Consider the following 16,896-nt stretch of genomic DNA (forward strand, 5'->3'; position numbering starts at 1 on the left):
GCGGACTGTGTATGTGCCTCGGCAGATACTTTGCTTGCAGTGTGATACAATTGGATCCTATATAGGATACCCCGCCCCCTGGATAGCGATTGGTGGTTATACAGGTGGGGCGATTACCTTCAGCTGGGTGGGGGGTATATAGGACGTTGATTTCTAGAGATATGTATCCCTTTGAAAAAGCTTGGTGAGGCGAAATGTGCGTCAGGGAAACTGCTTCTGCCACCCCCCCGCCCGGGTCAGTATGGCGCATCAATTTATGTTTACTTTTGTACTTATTCATTGATTATGGCTGTACCAGTAGACTGTATTGATCACTATTTCAACTTTGATACCCATATGGGCCAACTAATGTGGGTTCAATCTTTCACTCAGTTGGTAGTCTGAGTTTTCTTTTTCCCTACAGTAATTCCTGGTTCTTGCCATTTTGCACTGGTCACTTTATCTATATTGGAGGCACTTTACTGGCCAAGGGGGGTCTCTATCACAGTACTTATCCGCATGATTTTATATATGTGTTTATTGTCATTGTCATATTGTGTTTCAATAAAATGATGTTTTGTTATATTACATGTGTGGTCTATGTGATTTGGTAGAGTGGCTTTTATGTGTCCACACATGAGTGACAGGGTTATGTTCCTTTTGGCGATATCTTGGTTTTCTAGGTTATCCAACCCCTATAATGCCCCCCAAAATGGCTGGGCACCTCATACAGGTTATACTTACCCCGCTCCCCGGCACCGGCATTACTCCTGATGCCCGCATGGCTGCCACTGCATCTCCCTGCTGCACGGATCAAAAATCCGGCGACAGGGTAGGGGTGGGGGCAACCAATAGCAGGTCGCGACGGGGACGAGTCTTCCTAGCATTACTTGTGAACTAATGTCACAAACAACTCACCTCATGAACCACCTTTTCAGTGATGATGTCTTCCAGAATGGAATATACACAATGGATGTTATATAGGGTATGCCATGATCAAGAACAGTTCAGACAAAATGTCCATGTCCTTACATAATAGAATATAATTGACAGCACTAGATTCCATGAGTGTACTCACCACTGTGCTCCTGCCCTTTGCAGCTGTGATCATGTTGTGGCGTTCCAGAATCAGAGAGAGAGAGGGCAGGACTACGAGCCTCTGAGTCAGTCAGAAGGTTGAAATCCATGAGGAGCACAAAGTGACAACTGAAAAAAAACAGAGCATCGGTGTAATAAGTGGATAACACATAACTGAGTCAAACTAGCAATGCCAAACAAATGAAGTGTAAGCCTTCTACCTGCCAACTTCACTGAAACCATAAGCTACTACTGTGATAATATAAAGCAGAAAATATAATAGAAGAGCAGCAACCACCATTATGCCAGTGAGCATGTTTTCAGACTGTTTTACTTTTTTCATTTTGTTATGTTGCAGCCTTATTCTAAATTAAATACATAAAGCCATTCCCCCCCCCCCCCCCCCCCCATCAATCTGCACCCGATCTATGAGGAGGAAAGAACTTCATGTAGAGTGCAGAGACATGCTTGTGTGGAGGCACAGGTCAGGAGAAGTTCCCAAGAGCACAGTGGCCTCCATAGTTCTTAAATCGAAGAATTTTGGAACAACTAGGACTTTTTCATAGAGCTGGCCTCCCCTCCAAACTAAGTAATCGTTAAGAGAGGTGACCCAAGAACCCAATGGTCACTCCAGCTAGGCTAAATATCCTGAGTTCAGATCTGACAAACTTCCAAAAGGTCAACCATCACTGCAGCACTCCACTAATCTGGGATTTATGGACAAAGTGGCCAGAAAGAAGTGAAAGATGCTTGAAAGCCCACCTGGAGTTTGCAAATAAAAAAAAAATACCTAAAGGATTTTCAGACTGTGAATAACAAGATTCTCTGGTCTGATTAAACCAGGATTGAACTCTTAATTCTAATAGTTATGTCTGGAGGAAACAAGGCACTGCCCAATACCTTCCCTACAGTGAAGCATGGTGGTGACCGCATCATGCTGTTGGGGTGTTTTTTCAGTGCCTGGGGCAGAGACACTGGTCAAAGTTGAGGGAATGTTGAAAAGAGCAAAGTACAGAGATATTCTTAAAGAAAATGTGATCCAGAGTGCTCTGGACCGCTGTCTGGGCTGAAGGTTCACCTTTGAACAAGACAGTGACTTTTAGCACACAAGACAATACAGAAGTGGCTTAGGGACAACTATGTGAATGTCCTTGTGTGGCATAGCCAGAGTCCTGACTTGAACCCAATCGAACATCTCTGGAGAGATCTGAAAATGGCTGTCCACAGACGGTCCCCATCTAACCTGACAGAGCTTGAGAGAATCTGCAGGGAAGAATGGCAGAAAATCCCCAAATCCAGGTTGCAAACCTTGTGGCATCATACCAAGAAGACTGGAGACTGTAATCACTGCCAAATGTGCTTCAACTAAGTACTGCAATAAGGGTCTTCAGATCAAGTGAAGATCATGTTCCCCTGGATTATTTATTTTAATTTATTTCACCAAATTTTTTAATACTTGCCAATATTTTTAGATTAATAAATGATTGATGATGCTTTCCAGTAAATAACAATAACAGTAATAATAATAATAATACAAGATTATATTTTTAGATTTCGAACATTCTGTTTTCACTTTGTCATTATGGGGAACTAAGTGCAGAATGAACCTGGAAAACCTGAATTTAGATTTATTTATATTTTAGCAGAAGGCAGCAACATAACAAAATGTGTGTGTGTGTATATATATATATATATAGATACATATATAGTAATACTGTATCTGTGCCTTAAACTCAAGAGCGCAGCTAAGGTGAGCTGGTAGGTATGTTCTGCAAACTGCATTTTTGGCTGCGACTCAATGACAACATGCAAATGTATTAAAAATAAAGAATAGTAAGAAATAAAAGAAAGAGAAGAGTAAATATGTGACATAGACAGACGGATAAATTAGACAGATAGATAGATAGATAGATAGATAGATAGATAGATAGATAGATAGATAGATAGATAGATAGACAGACAGATTTTATTTTAGATAAACATTTTATTTATTGATATTATTACTGAATACATTTTGCATTGTTGATATTTGCAAATTCTTTAATAATTCATCCACTTGTGCTCATTATTATTATCCAAGTATTTAAGATGCTAATAATTGTAAGAATTTATAGACACTATTATTAAATGCTGTGCTCCACCCGGCTACTGGACACATAAATTCCCCAATGTACTGCCAACCCTGTGCATGGTTTTTTGGCTTGGAAACCCCCCTGGCAGATTGCAGACTCACTCTAAACCCTGAGCCTCTCTAGCCTATAAATCAAAGATTATCTAGCAGGGCTTCTATTTAGAGCTCTCCCGGGAGAGCAAGGCCTCTTCTTTTATAGGTGACATTCAGACTGAAATAGCAACATTATCAGCAAAATATGTAACGGAGATCTGAAGATGCGGCTATGTCTTTATCCAAGGGCAGTTAACACCTCTCCAAAGCACTAGGATCTCATTTCTCATCCATCCTTCTTGTCAAGATCTAGGTTTTCCACCTTCACCACAACAAAGCTACTATATGGAATAACCAGACTTGATCTAGAAGTTTTTTTTTCTTGTTTCTTCATAAATATCCTCTCTTCATAGAGAAAAAACCCTGAATATTTCATAATTGCTTTAATATCAGGTAACTTTTTAGTTGAAAATATTGCTTTACAACATGCAAAACAGCCTGTTCATGCCTTCCCTCTACACAAAGACATCACCAATCAGTTATCTTATATAAAGTCAGTAGTATATTAGCATCATGGTAAAATAAAAACAGGTGTAGACCTACAATGTAATGTTTACTAGATACATATCATAACAACTTTTTTCTATTTATTTTTCCAGCTATGAAATACTAGTTACATCTAGTCTTCTACTGGTTGCCATAACAGAATGTAGGTCCATACCAGCAGATCTCTGGCCTAGAGTGTCTAACAGGAGACCAGGAAGCCCAACCTGTGATTGGCTGGGAACTGGTCAGACGGCCTCTTCCCAGCAGAAAATAGTGTTCCTGCTAACTGGTGTAGGATTCTTTGGGTGCCTAAGAGTTTTATTTTCCCACCAACCAACAACATATTATGGTGTGTTTAATGCATGAAGAAATATAAGGCACATCACGACATACCTGAACATCATTCTGTTTGGTTCCCTTAGGTATCTGACTTTTAAGCTACCATCTGGCAACATTATTCCATAGAACTGGAGTACGGTATGGGATGCTGATGGCATCAGGTTATTTAACAGTTTATCAACCCTTTCAAAGGGCCACGCTCTATTCACCACTATGGGAGTTACAAAAATAGCCGAGTACTAGCTCAGCTATTTCTGGCAGTCCCATACAGGTGAATGGAGAGGTGGCCGCACTTGCACAGCTTTCTCTCCATTCAGTGATATGGGACTTCTGAAAATAACTAAGGACTCTCGCTCAACTTTTTTCAGAATTCTCATAGCATTGAATAGAGAAGACGCTGCTCATGCGTTGTGTGCTTCCCTTCACTTCAGGGAGCCCTTTCTGGAGATGGGAGGGGGTCCCAGGGATGGTACCAATACCTATCTGAAATTTCAGGCATATGTTATTGATATGCCACAAATGTTGAGATGGGAAAACTCATATAATGACTGCCAATATACCTTTAAACAGTAGTCACTAAGGGGTCTCATTCTATAACACTGTGTACAGGTACCATGTGCTACCCTAGAATGGGTGTGCACCTGTCTATTGTCAGCAAAGCCCCTGCTCTAACAGTCAAGATCAGAGGTTTAGCCGTTTAGTCGAGAGTAACTGCAGCATGATCAAAGGGGACTCCCCAATTTTAACAGGTCACCGGATTTCCTAGTGAAGTGAACTGAGACTGGAGAACCCCTAAACAGTCAGCCTTGGTGACCTAGAAAAAACTCAGTACTGTTTTTATACTAAACATAATACATTAGCATGCAGAAGTATGTTAATACATTAAAAATAAATATATAAAACAGAAATGCAGTAATGTGATAAAACAGAAATGTAATAAAACATTTAATTAAAAAATGTTAAAATGTTTGCAAAAAATTACATCTATTTAGTTATAAAGTAAATTATCTTGGTAAAGGGATTCTGTCACCAGGATTAACGATATGTAGATATTTATATGTGCCCATCAGACTTCATGCAGTGTTTACAATGATCCCTCTGTTTATGCTCAGTGTGCCTTATATTCTTATAAAAAGCGATCTTATTCATATGTAAATCACCTCTGTCAGGAGCCGAAGGGGTTGTCCCATGATCTCCTGGAGCCCAGCCGCGCCCATCGATCTGGGGCCCAGCACCGCCTACCACTTAATTTATTCACTCCACTATCCCTGACGTCAGTTCTTCTCAGTGCCGTAATCTCGCGCAGGCGCAGTGGACACTGTAGTCTGCGCCCATGCGGACTACTGCCACTGGCTTCAACGAGTCAACTGCGCATGCGCCGGCTCCCTCTGCGTGAGATTACGGCACTGAGAAGAACTGACATCAGGGATAGTGGAGAGAATAAATTAAGTGGTAGGCAGTTCTTCTCAGTGCCGTAATCTCATGCAGAGGGAGCCGGCGCATGCGCAGTTGACTCGTGTCCACTGCGCCTGCGCGAGATTACGGCACTGAGAAGAACTGACGTCAGGGATAGTGGAGTGAATAAATTAAGTAGTAGGCGGTGCTGCGCTCCGGATCGATGGGCGCGGCTGGGCTCCAGGAGATCGTGGGACAACCCCTTGGGCTCCTGACAGAGGTGATTTACATATGAATAAGATCGCTTTTTATAAGAATATAAGGCACACAGAGCATAAACAGAGGGATCATTGTAAACCCTGCATGAAGACTAATGGTCACATATAAATATCTACATATCGTTAATCCTGGTGACAGAATCCCTTTAATTCATTACATAAAAAGAAAAAACCTACCCATATTAGGCATCCATGCAACCACAATAACCTGAAAAAATCTATTAAAATAGTTGCTAAGAGTAAAACGTGAATAATTAAAAAAAATTACAATAATTGCTTTTTTTATATTCACATCACAAAAAATTACATATATAAGGACTTAAAAAGTCAATGACAAAAAAGAAAAAGTCCTGGATGCTAAAATACTGAAAAAAAAATTCAAAAAAATAAAAAATAAATAAAACTGGCATCAAGGCATAAACAGGCCTGTTCATTAAAGGGTTTGTCCATTCCTTTTATATTGACCGTCTGTGGCTAGCAGAGGTCATCAATATCTGATCAGCAAGGGTCCAACACACCTCACCTGCACCTATCAGCTGTTCAGGAATATCTCTGTCCATTGTTGTGGACGGTGCCAGGTACTGCAGCGCTGCTCACACTGAAGTAAATGGGGGCAGCACTGCAGTAACTAGCTCCATCCACTATACAATGCACACCTACTTCCAGCACTAGAGCTACTGCAAAACACCTGATCTGTGGACTCCTTTAAGGGGTTAAATCAAAAGAATGATTCTTTTGGTTGAATCATTATTTTGGTTGACCTAGAGCAACACACCATAGAGTGAACTGTGGTGATGGAACTGCTCACCTGGCGGGGTTGTGCAATCTAGTAAAGGTGTGTAGAATGAGTGGGTTTAAGCTGCTGCTGTCCCCTGGTCCTCCTACAAAATAAGCTGCGGATGCAAACCAGTGCATTTGAAAGAGAGGGGTATGGAGAGTGCTGCACTGGTACTGGAAAATAAATAGTTCCAACATATAGACCCTCATTTATCCTGTCTTTGTGCCAGAATTCTGGCTTCAAAAATTCACAAAATGGGGCTTTTGCAACTTTTTGGAATCACTTGAGCATAAGATGTATGATTATTTTACACTACTTACTCCAGTTAGTGGTGGGGAAAGTGGGCGTGGTTAGCTATGTTAATGAGTTTCATATTAGATTTATCACTGAGACTTTTTAAAAAGTTGCAAAAAAAGTTGCAGTTCTATTCAAAAGTGTTAAGTTTAAGGGTAAAACAAATTTATCAAACATGAGACATTTGATAAATGTGGCATAAAGTATGCCAACTCAGACTCATGCAAAACTGCAAAAAATATTCCTCTCATGATAAATTACCCCCATAGTATTTAGCACATTTTAAGGTAGGATTGACTCCTTCCACAGACTTAGGCCTCTTGCATATGAACGTGTTCTGTCCGTGCCCGTGCTGCGGTCCGTAATGCACAGGCACCGACCGTGGGGATGCCACATGCGGATCGCGACCCCATTCACTTGAATGGCGTCCGAGATCCGTCCGCTCCGCAAAAAGATAGGACAAGTTCTATCTTTTTGTGGAAAGGAACTCTACGAAAGCACTCTGTAGTACTTCCGTAGGGTTCCGTTCCGTGCTTCTGTTCCACATCTCCGGATTTGCGTGCCCATTCAAGTGAATGGGTCCACATCCGTGATGCAGCATTCACATGGCCGGTGCCCTGTGCCGCAATACAGCAACAGCCATGTGAATGAGCCCTTAGGCCTCATGCACACGGCCGTTGTGTGGCCGTTCCATGCATTGGCGACCGCGGTCCTCAATGCACGGGCAACATCCATGCAGCGGCAGGGATGGATCAAGACCCATTCAACTTGAATGGATCAGTGATTCGTCCGCACCCCCAAAAAATAGAACATGTTCCGTGGGGTTCCGTGCCTCCATTCCGCAGCTCAGGATTGCGGACCCATTCAAGTGAATGGGTCCGCATCCGTGATGCGGGGAGAACGTGGCCGGTGCCCACATATTGCGGACCTGCTGGGCAACGGCCGTGTGCATGAGGCCTTATGAGGATTAGCCTGGGCATCTCTATGGTCTCAGGCTTGGGCCAGTGTGGCATTACCATACATTCACTCCTATACAACTTCTTTAATACATTAATTTCTCTCTATTTTGTCTAGTTTGTTCTGTTTTCGGACAGTTTACTAGTATTTTTCAGTCTATCTAAGTTGCTTGGATACTGTCTATTAATTTCAGATGTCAGAGCATGCCAAAGATTGAGCAGTGCAAGGAATGAAGGTCAGGAACTTTACTGGTGCACTTGAGGACATTCAAGTTGTTATTTTATAATGTCCTCACACTGCACCTTTAAAGGGATGTGGGTTAAAAAGCAATGTATCACTGGTATGGAAAGCATTTCACTTTTTTGCTATGAGGCCTATTAATGCACATATAGGGCATACTTTAAATCTTTAAAACTAACATGGTGTAAGAAATACTGACTGGATTTGGAGCGCCATTCAGCAGGGTACAGTATTAAAGGGGTTGTCCGGGTTCAGAGCTGAACCCGGATATACCCCCATTTTCACCCAGGCAGCCCCCCTGACTTGAGCATTGGAGCAGTTCAAGCTCCGATGCTCTACTTTTCCCTACGCTAAATCGTGCAGGCAAAGGCATTTTTAGGAGTTCAGGTGACGTACCGGGGCTCTCCATGGGGCTGACAGGAACCCGGTGACGTCACCGGCACTGATGGGCGGGCTTTAGCGCTGCCCTAGCCAGTAAAACGGCTAGGGCAGCGCTAAAGCCCGCCCATCAGAGCCGGTGAAGTCACCGAACACACTGCCGGGAGGAAGTTTCTGCCCGGCAGTGTGTTATGATAAACAAAAAAGCCTGTGCCCTGCGCGAGTTAGCGCAGGGCAAGGGAGCGCATCGGAGCATGCTCCGATGCTAGCCTCAGGGAGGCTGTCTGGGTGAAAATAAGGGTATGTCCGGGTTCAGCTCTGAACCCGGACAACCCCTTTAATGATACACTTTGTGCAGAAAATCTAATAAATTGTATAGAGGCAACAATTTGCAGATAGCTGTAATACAGCATCCATACAGGTGTATGGGGCTTTACAGCACTGTATGACTTTTATTTCATACAAAGGCATATAGAATTTTTTTTCTGATGAATTTTATTGAAATCTGTAAAAAAGATTGTGGCATGTTCAATCAGATGTCATATGTAGCAATGCACTCCCCTAGAGGCATTGCTCTTAGGGTAGAATATCGCCCTACATACAGAGCCTAAAAGAGTCTGTACAACTGTCCATGGAGGGCATGCAGGGGAGGGATATGGCCTCTGCCATGTGCATAAGCCCTAAAGAGGACTGTCCTGGTCACGGATTCCCATTAATCAATGCATTCCATTTGTCTTAGTCTGCAAACAGCAGATCCGCAACATACAGATACTGGCAGTGTGCATCCCACACTTTCCTCAGCCCGTATTGTAAAAATGCCTATTCTTATCCGCAAAATAGACAGGAATAGAACATTTTCTATCATTTGCGGCACAGCCACACAGATGTGAACAGCACATGGAACACATAAGTGTGCTGTCTGCATTTTTTGTTGCCCCATAGAAATGAATGGCATTTTTTTTCCAGATCGTACACAGACCAAAAATACGGTCATGTGCAGGAGGCTTTATAAAGCTTAGTATTGGACTTAGCTTTTGATAACATATGTTAGCCGAGGCATAAATATAATTCATAGGGCAAATAAGATGGGGCCCCCCCACCTAGTGTAAGAAAATGAAAACCACAGGATAAGAAGCAAAAATTTAAGATATGTATAATAGTACAATATATCTGGAAAACCACATTGTAGCAAAGAGACACCATATTGCTATTCCCCATAAAAAGGTACAATATTTTGGCATCTATTAGCCCCCCCCACCACCACCACCACTACCCGGCCAAACTTCTGGGCCCCATAACAAGTGCTGCGGCTGCTATGGCTATAGCTACACCCATGGACGCTAGAGGTTATACGTGTGTAATGGAAATATTTCCAGCCAAATACTATATTTTCAACCACATCCCATATTTCTTGCGCTCACAACAAGAGTGTCTTTTGGATCCATATCTCTTATTGAAGAAATGCATACTGACATAAGGGGTAAACACAACTGGAGTATTATAATAAAAAGTACTGCAGCATGTTACATGCAGTACATGAGACGATCTCTCCACTAGAAGCTGAATTAAGTTGTCCTAGAGGAAACCTCAGTCTGTGAATCAGACCCTCAGGCTGGGTCCAGACCTGAGCGTTTTACAGCGCGTTCCTACGCGCTGTAAAACGCTCAACAGGCAAGAACGAATGTTTCCCTATGGGAATGGTTCTCACCTGAGCGTTTCACAGCGCGTACGATCGCGCTGTAAAACGCCCGACGCCCCAAGAAGTACAGGAGCTTCTTTGGGGCGTCTTGTCGCGCGTTCCCGTACATAGACTTCCGGGAAAGTGCGACAATTGGCGTTCGCTTGTTCCGGAGCCGCGTCTGTAAACTCGCATAAAATCGCGCATACAGAGCGCTCCATCCCGTACGCTCAGGTCTGAACACAGCGTCACTCTAATCCAAGCAGTCACAATGCCATTCCACTTTGCAAACTGAGCCAACATGCTCCTATACATGGAGCCATAAGGGGAATCTTTCATAAGAGAAAGACTCTTTAAGGTTCTTCGGTAATTCCGTGTACTGCATATACATTTCTGCAAACACTCGTTTTTATAAAGTGACCCCAAAGAAAAAGAAAACTTGCCCCTTTATTCTCACAAATGTGAAATGATTTCCATACGAAAAGCCCACTCTTAACTTCTCCATAGCACTGGCCAGGCCTCATACACACACAAGGATTTTCTTTTCGCTTTTTACAGATTTGACTTTTCCAGAGACATTGCCTGATGTTTTACATTCATTTGTATGCTGTTCCCATGTTCAGCATAATTGGAAGTCCAACCTTTGAAGTCAGCAATAGACGCTGAAGGTTTCACAGTGCCCGGTATTTGTGCACAGGGTCTGACATTTCAGGGGTCCCCATCTCTATCTTCTTTTAATGCCTTTGCATGAAGTCCAGAGAGTCCATCTGCCACTAAAACTGCCATGGGTTGTTTTTTTTTTTAAGCAGAGCTGCTAGAATTATGCATAAACTCACACAGAATTAATTCCTAGGATTAAGTCTTGATTAAGATGTGTGTCACTTTGCTGTCTTAGAATTTATTAAGAGCCCCTCTTCAGGAGGTGGCAGATGGAATTTCGGCCTAATGTTTGCAGATGATAATTTCACCTCTTCTACAGCCATTTGCATATGTTTGCATCTGTCAAGCACAATTTCTTTCCTTTAGGAGTGAGCTGTGGTCCAGATTTAAGAAGAAATAAAAATTGATTCCCTACAGTGATTCCAGGAGATGTTCAAACAGTATTAAGTGTGTCTGAGATAAAACATCCCCGTAGGATCATTATAACGGCATAATTCACTCTTCAAGATGAAAATGATGCTTAAACAGTTTACTGCATTAAAACAATAACATACCGAACAGAATTGTATCCCCGCATCATGGAGGTTTCCTGCTTTTGTGTGGACGTGGAGTTTGACACCCTAAAGTCATGAAGTATCAAAAGATTTTGCCAAGGCTTGAAGCCAGCCCTAGACATTAGATGCTAGTGCAGCCGACAGCTATTTTTCCTGGCTCCACCATGAGCATACACGCTCCGCTTGGACAGTGTGCATATTTTAAGGAGGAAAAGGAAAACGAACATATCTAATCCCTCTTTACCCTGACATCTACCATCAGGGCAAAGTCGGCATACATATCAAATCATCAGCCAATGTATAGGCAGATATGGATGATTTTTTTGTCTTGTATACATGGCCAGCAAGGAGGCTCACTACTTGCAAGCGGACACACACACAGTATCTTCACAGCGAGTACACTGGTACAATACCTAGTTTGAGCACCAAAATAATCTAGACACGAGGCCATAGCCTGATTATGTGCTCATAGTCAGTGGCATAACTAGAACTGAATGGGCCCCACAGCAAATTTTTTCAATGCCCCCCCTCCCCCAAGATCACTCTCTCAGACAAGGTTCGCACCTGTTCCATCCGTTTTTCTACAATGTCTCTGTATATAATGTAATTTTATAATACTGTTGAGAGGGCCCTGACAATATAATCTTTCAGTCCTCCTCCGGGGTGGGTCCCTTCTGAGTTCAGGCCCCAAAGCAGCCACTTCCCCTATAGCTACGCCCCTGCTCACAGTAGTACTGCACCAGCATGTTTTGTATGAGTAAACCTGAATGCTCTGTCGCTCGCATTCACTTCTATGGGAGTTATGGAAACAACATAGCACAGCCAGCTTCCAGAAGTTCAATGATCCTCGTCGCTGCCAGGAACACTAGTATTCTAATCCCAGTCATAAATGACTGAGAAGGTTGAATATCCCTTTAATCCACACGTTACTTATTCTCATGGAATTAGTTTTCCGCGGCGTGGACAAAAATCAACAGGGTTTTCTGCCCAGTGCAGGTGAATGGGGTTACAGAAATCCCATTCACATGCGCTGAATGCGGATTGATAGTGGATTAAAGAAAATGCTCTGCACGCATTACATTGGTGGATGCTTCTGAGCTAAATTCACAATATTTCCATGCTGACTACTTTACTCTTCCTTTTTTGAGTTAGGTCAATTTCAGACGAGCGTGCTCACTGTGAGAAATTCACTTCGTGTGGGAGCATGAATTCTAGTAGTGAACTCTGCTTCTTTGACCGGACTGCATGGCATTCTAATGATTTATAATGCTGTGTGTCGCTGCCCGACATCATTACGTGAGTACAAATAATTATAGTGGAGTTCAGACAGAGACACACCATTATAAATCATTATAATGCCGTGCGGTCCAGTCAATGGAGCAACGTTCACTGTGGGAATTCACGTTCCCACACGGAGCGTGTTTCATGCAGTGAACACGCTCGGGTGAAACTGGCCTAAAACATATAAAGAATAAATCCTCAACACATTTCCCATCCAATTGCATAATTAATAAGCAAATGAGCAAATATTATGACACATGACCTAACTACAAACGGCAAGCCGTGGATCCTCAAGCACCAAAAGTCAAGACTGATTTTACACCACGTTCAGGATACCTGGTCTATCGCCTGCATTCCCTGATGTTTCCCTAGACGTCTATTTGCTTTCCACTGCTGAAAGTGATTCAAAGCCAACCTTAGAACCTCATGGACCAAAGTCTTTCCAAACAGGACCGGTCTGCAGCACAATAGAAAGTAGAATATTTCATAGGTTGGTTTCACATTTGGCGTTGTATTTTTTTATATTTTTTTTATTTTTTGGGGGGCACCGATTGTTACATAGTTACATAGGTTAAAAAAAGACATAAGTCCATCAAATTTAACCTTTATCACATAAATTATATGAGAGTTTTTCATGCAGGCCAAAGCCAGAAGTGGATTCAAAAGGAAAGGGAATTAGAAAGGGTTATAGACTTATACTCCTCTTTCCTGCTGGATCCACTTCTGGCTCAAAAAACTACATCAAAAACTGCTGTGGTTTTCACACCTTCAGTTTTTGATGTTTTTGAGGCAAACACAGGAGTAGATACAAAAGAGAGAAGTATCAGGTTTTCATTTATACTTTTCCTTACTTCCTGAATCAACTGCATCAAAAAACAACACCAAAAACTTAGAACTCTTTACTCACACACATATGGTGTCATTTATCAAACTGGTGTTAAGTAGAACTGGCTTAGTTGTAACCAATAGCAATCAATCAGATTCCACCTTTCATTTTCCAAAAGATCTGTCAAAACATTAGAGGTGGAATCTGATTGGTTGCTATGGACAACTTAGCCAGTTCTACTTTACACCACTTTATACCAGTTTGATAAACGACCCCAGTAATATTTTACCAATTTTAAACATCTGTAAATAATGCAGAGTTTAAGAGACAATTTTTTACAAATGTTTCATATCTGATTTTTCTGACTTATAGAGAAAACACCAGAAATCCACCATACCTGGAGCATGCTGCATTTCAAAAACAACCCACAAACCCTAAAACAACAAAAATATACCAAAAACCAAAAAGTGATTAGTATCTAGTGTTTTCTGTATTTTACTATAGACTATAAAGTAACATCTGCTCGCTGTGTTTTTGACCTAAAAATGCAGTGAAAAACTAGTGTGAAAAATACCATGAAAAAACTGCAAAACAATGTTTATGTATCCACACTAAATAGGTATTCTCTGGTTAGAACAAAATCACCTATCCGACCACTGGGACTCCTACCGATCACAAGAACGAGTGTGCACTGTCCTCTCGTTTGAATGGAGAGAGGGTCAAGCATGTGCACCACTGCACCATTCTAAGTTTATGGGACTGCCAGGGATAGTTGAGCGTTGTACTCTGCTATCTCCAACAGTCCCTTACAGATGAATGAAATAGCAGTGCGCATACTTAACTTGGTCCCGGTAGTTGAATAAAGGATCTTATTCTAACCGGAATACTCCTTTAAGGAAATATTACGGAATGTTTATGATAATCTAGGGCATTACAAATTCTGACACTAATTCCTCAGAGGAAAAAAATAAGGGCAGACTAGATAGACCATGTCTTCTTTCTGCCATCATTCTTCTATGTTTCTAACTTGTATATGTAACCCATAAAGATAGTAAAAAAAACAACTCCAAAAAGATCAAGCAGCTCTGTCAAAAAAAATGAAAATGTTATGATTTTAACTGCATTAATAGGATATGGTGGGTATTAATAATGATAATAATAATCTTCATTTATACAATTCAGGGGTTCATTGGATTATCAGGAGTTCTGGATCACTGAATGGTCATATAAAAGTATAGAAATGTATTTGTAAGATTAAAGGAAGAGAAGATAAAATCCCAATTTAAAACATTTAGTTTTGGTTCTTTCTGTTCAGTTTTCTTCAAAATTCTAAATTATCAAGTCATTCTGCATTGGAAACAGACTTTTTGAATTATCAGATAAACTTTCTTCCAGGTTTAAGGACTAAGATTAGTAAAATGTACAGACAAGTCATATTAAACCCACATATATTAAAAAGGCTTTCTGATTGTTTTATACTTATGACCTATCCACAGAATAGGTCATCAGTGTCTGATAAGTGGGGATACGACACCCAGGACCCCTGCCGATCAGCTGATTGAGGAGGCCACGGTGGAACTTTTTTAGCAGTAAAAAAACACCAAACCTATTTTGTGTCAGGCGGCCTTTCACCACTTTCACATGGTCAGTATTTTTCATCAGTATTTGTAAGCCAAAAGCAGGAGTGGAATCTATAGACAAAAATTATGTCTTTCGGATCTGCTCCTCATTTTGATTTACAAATACTGAATGTGTGAAAGTGGCCATAGGGTGGTTTCACACACAACTTTATTGCAGAATTTTTCTTAGTGTTTTCCAGTGTTTTTTTTTTTCAGATGTTGGCTGTAGGTCAATAGGGAAATGCACGACAACAAAGATTATTTTCCTTTTTTATGCATTTTTCTATATGTTCACTACCCTAAAACCAGCCTTAAGGCCTCTTGCAAAAAACGGATCCGCAAAAAATACGGATGACATCCGTGTAAATTTCTTATTTTGCGGAACGGAACAGCTGGCCCCTAATAGAACAGTCCTATCCTTGTCCGTAATGTGGACAATAATAGGACATGTTCTATTTGTTTGAGGAACAGAAATACAGAAATGGAATGCACACGGAGTACCTTCCAGTTTTTTTGCGGACCCATTGAAATGAATGGTTCCATATACAGTCCGGACACTGAATAAAAATACATTTGTGTGCAAGAGGCCTAAGGTTCGGGTTCATATTTTAGAGCTATAGGTACTCTGTGTGGGGCAGGGTGGTAACTTATTGAAGAGAATACCTACATAATACAGCATGCAACAGGACATGGCACATTCTTTTCCCCAGGGATATAGGAATAGGTGAGAATAATCCTCTGTGTGTGTCTTAAAGGGGTTGTCTCACTTCAGCAAATGGTATTAATTATGTAGAGAAAGTTAATACAAGGCAGTTACTAATGTATTTGTCCATATTGCTTCCTTCGCTGGCTTGATTTATTTTTTCATTGCATTATACGCTTCTTATTTCCATTGTTATGACCACCCTGCAATCCAGCAGCAGAGCTCGTGCTTGCACACTATAGTGTAGTTACAGGGTGGTCACAACCCCTGGAAACAAGCAGTGTATAATGCAATGGAAAAATGAATCAAGTCAGCAAAGGAGGCAATATGGACAATCAGAATACATTAGTAAGTGGCTTATATTAACTTTCTCTACATGATAAAGGCCATTTGCTGGAGTGAGACAACCCCTTTAATAAAATGTTGCAATATGGGTATCATGTTATGTATGCATGTTGCATAGAACTCATGTGTCATGTGTTTTGTCAACTGCAGCCTTCATTTATGAAATTCACACATTGCAGGTTTGTGGAGCACTTTATGTTCTTGTACATCATAGCATGCTCCAGATTTGTCAGTTCTATCCTAAGGACTTAAATGAGGTAAACATTTAATGTAAAAAAATAAATAAAATTATGCAGCTTTCTGTTAAAAAAGTCTTAACAGAACTGTGTCTTTCCTAAAAAAAAATAATATCTATAAAATTGTCCAATATGCCCTTTATGAAGTTTTACATTTTTTCTGTTTAATTGATAACCTCTTCTTCCATCTCTTTATTTGTGAGCCCAATCTTATGCATGTCACGGTTACAGGAATATACATCCGTTATTAAACTCACAGTCACACCCGCGTCGTTGTGCTTTTCTGTTTGTATGTTTTTATACATGCGATCTAAATAGATTGAACAATCGATGTATAAAATAATACCAGAGCTGCTTCTGTTTTCAGGATTCAACAATGTAGGATTTCTTTTCAAAGTCAGATCCAGAATGAACTGATACAAAATATAAAATTTTAAATTTTTACTTGAAATAGAAACTAATAGAATCCATCAAAAAGGACAAAACAAGTTTAAAAAACAAATCAAAAAGACAAATGCTGGTGTGAATGCAGCCAGGAGCTCCTTCTCTCTATAGTATTGCTCCTTCTC

The 16,896-nt window shown here is 41.0% G+C and overlaps 1 protein-coding gene across 1 annotated transcript in view; it reads right to left on the bottom strand.

The window, feature by feature from the left end:
• Positions 1 to 16,896, bottom strand: part of LOC121004017 (pituitary homeobox 3) — an 83,335-nt gene that overhangs the window by 27,320 nt on the left and 39,119 nt on the right. Inside the window, exon 2 of the mRNA XM_040436043.1 lies at positions 1,058 to 1,185. Coding sequence (XP_040291977.1) covers positions 1,058 to 1,166 — 109 coding nt within the window. The 5' untranslated portion in view covers positions 1,167 to 1,185. The remainder of the gene's footprint in view (positions 1 to 1,057; positions 1,186 to 16,896) is intronic.

The sequence above is a fragment of the Bufo bufo genome, chromosome 6 (genome assembly GCF_905171765.1).
Source record: "Bufo bufo chromosome 6, aBufBuf1.1, whole genome shotgun sequence".
Classification (NCBI taxonomy): domain Eukaryota; kingdom Metazoa; phylum Chordata; class Amphibia; order Anura; family Bufonidae; genus Bufo; species Bufo bufo.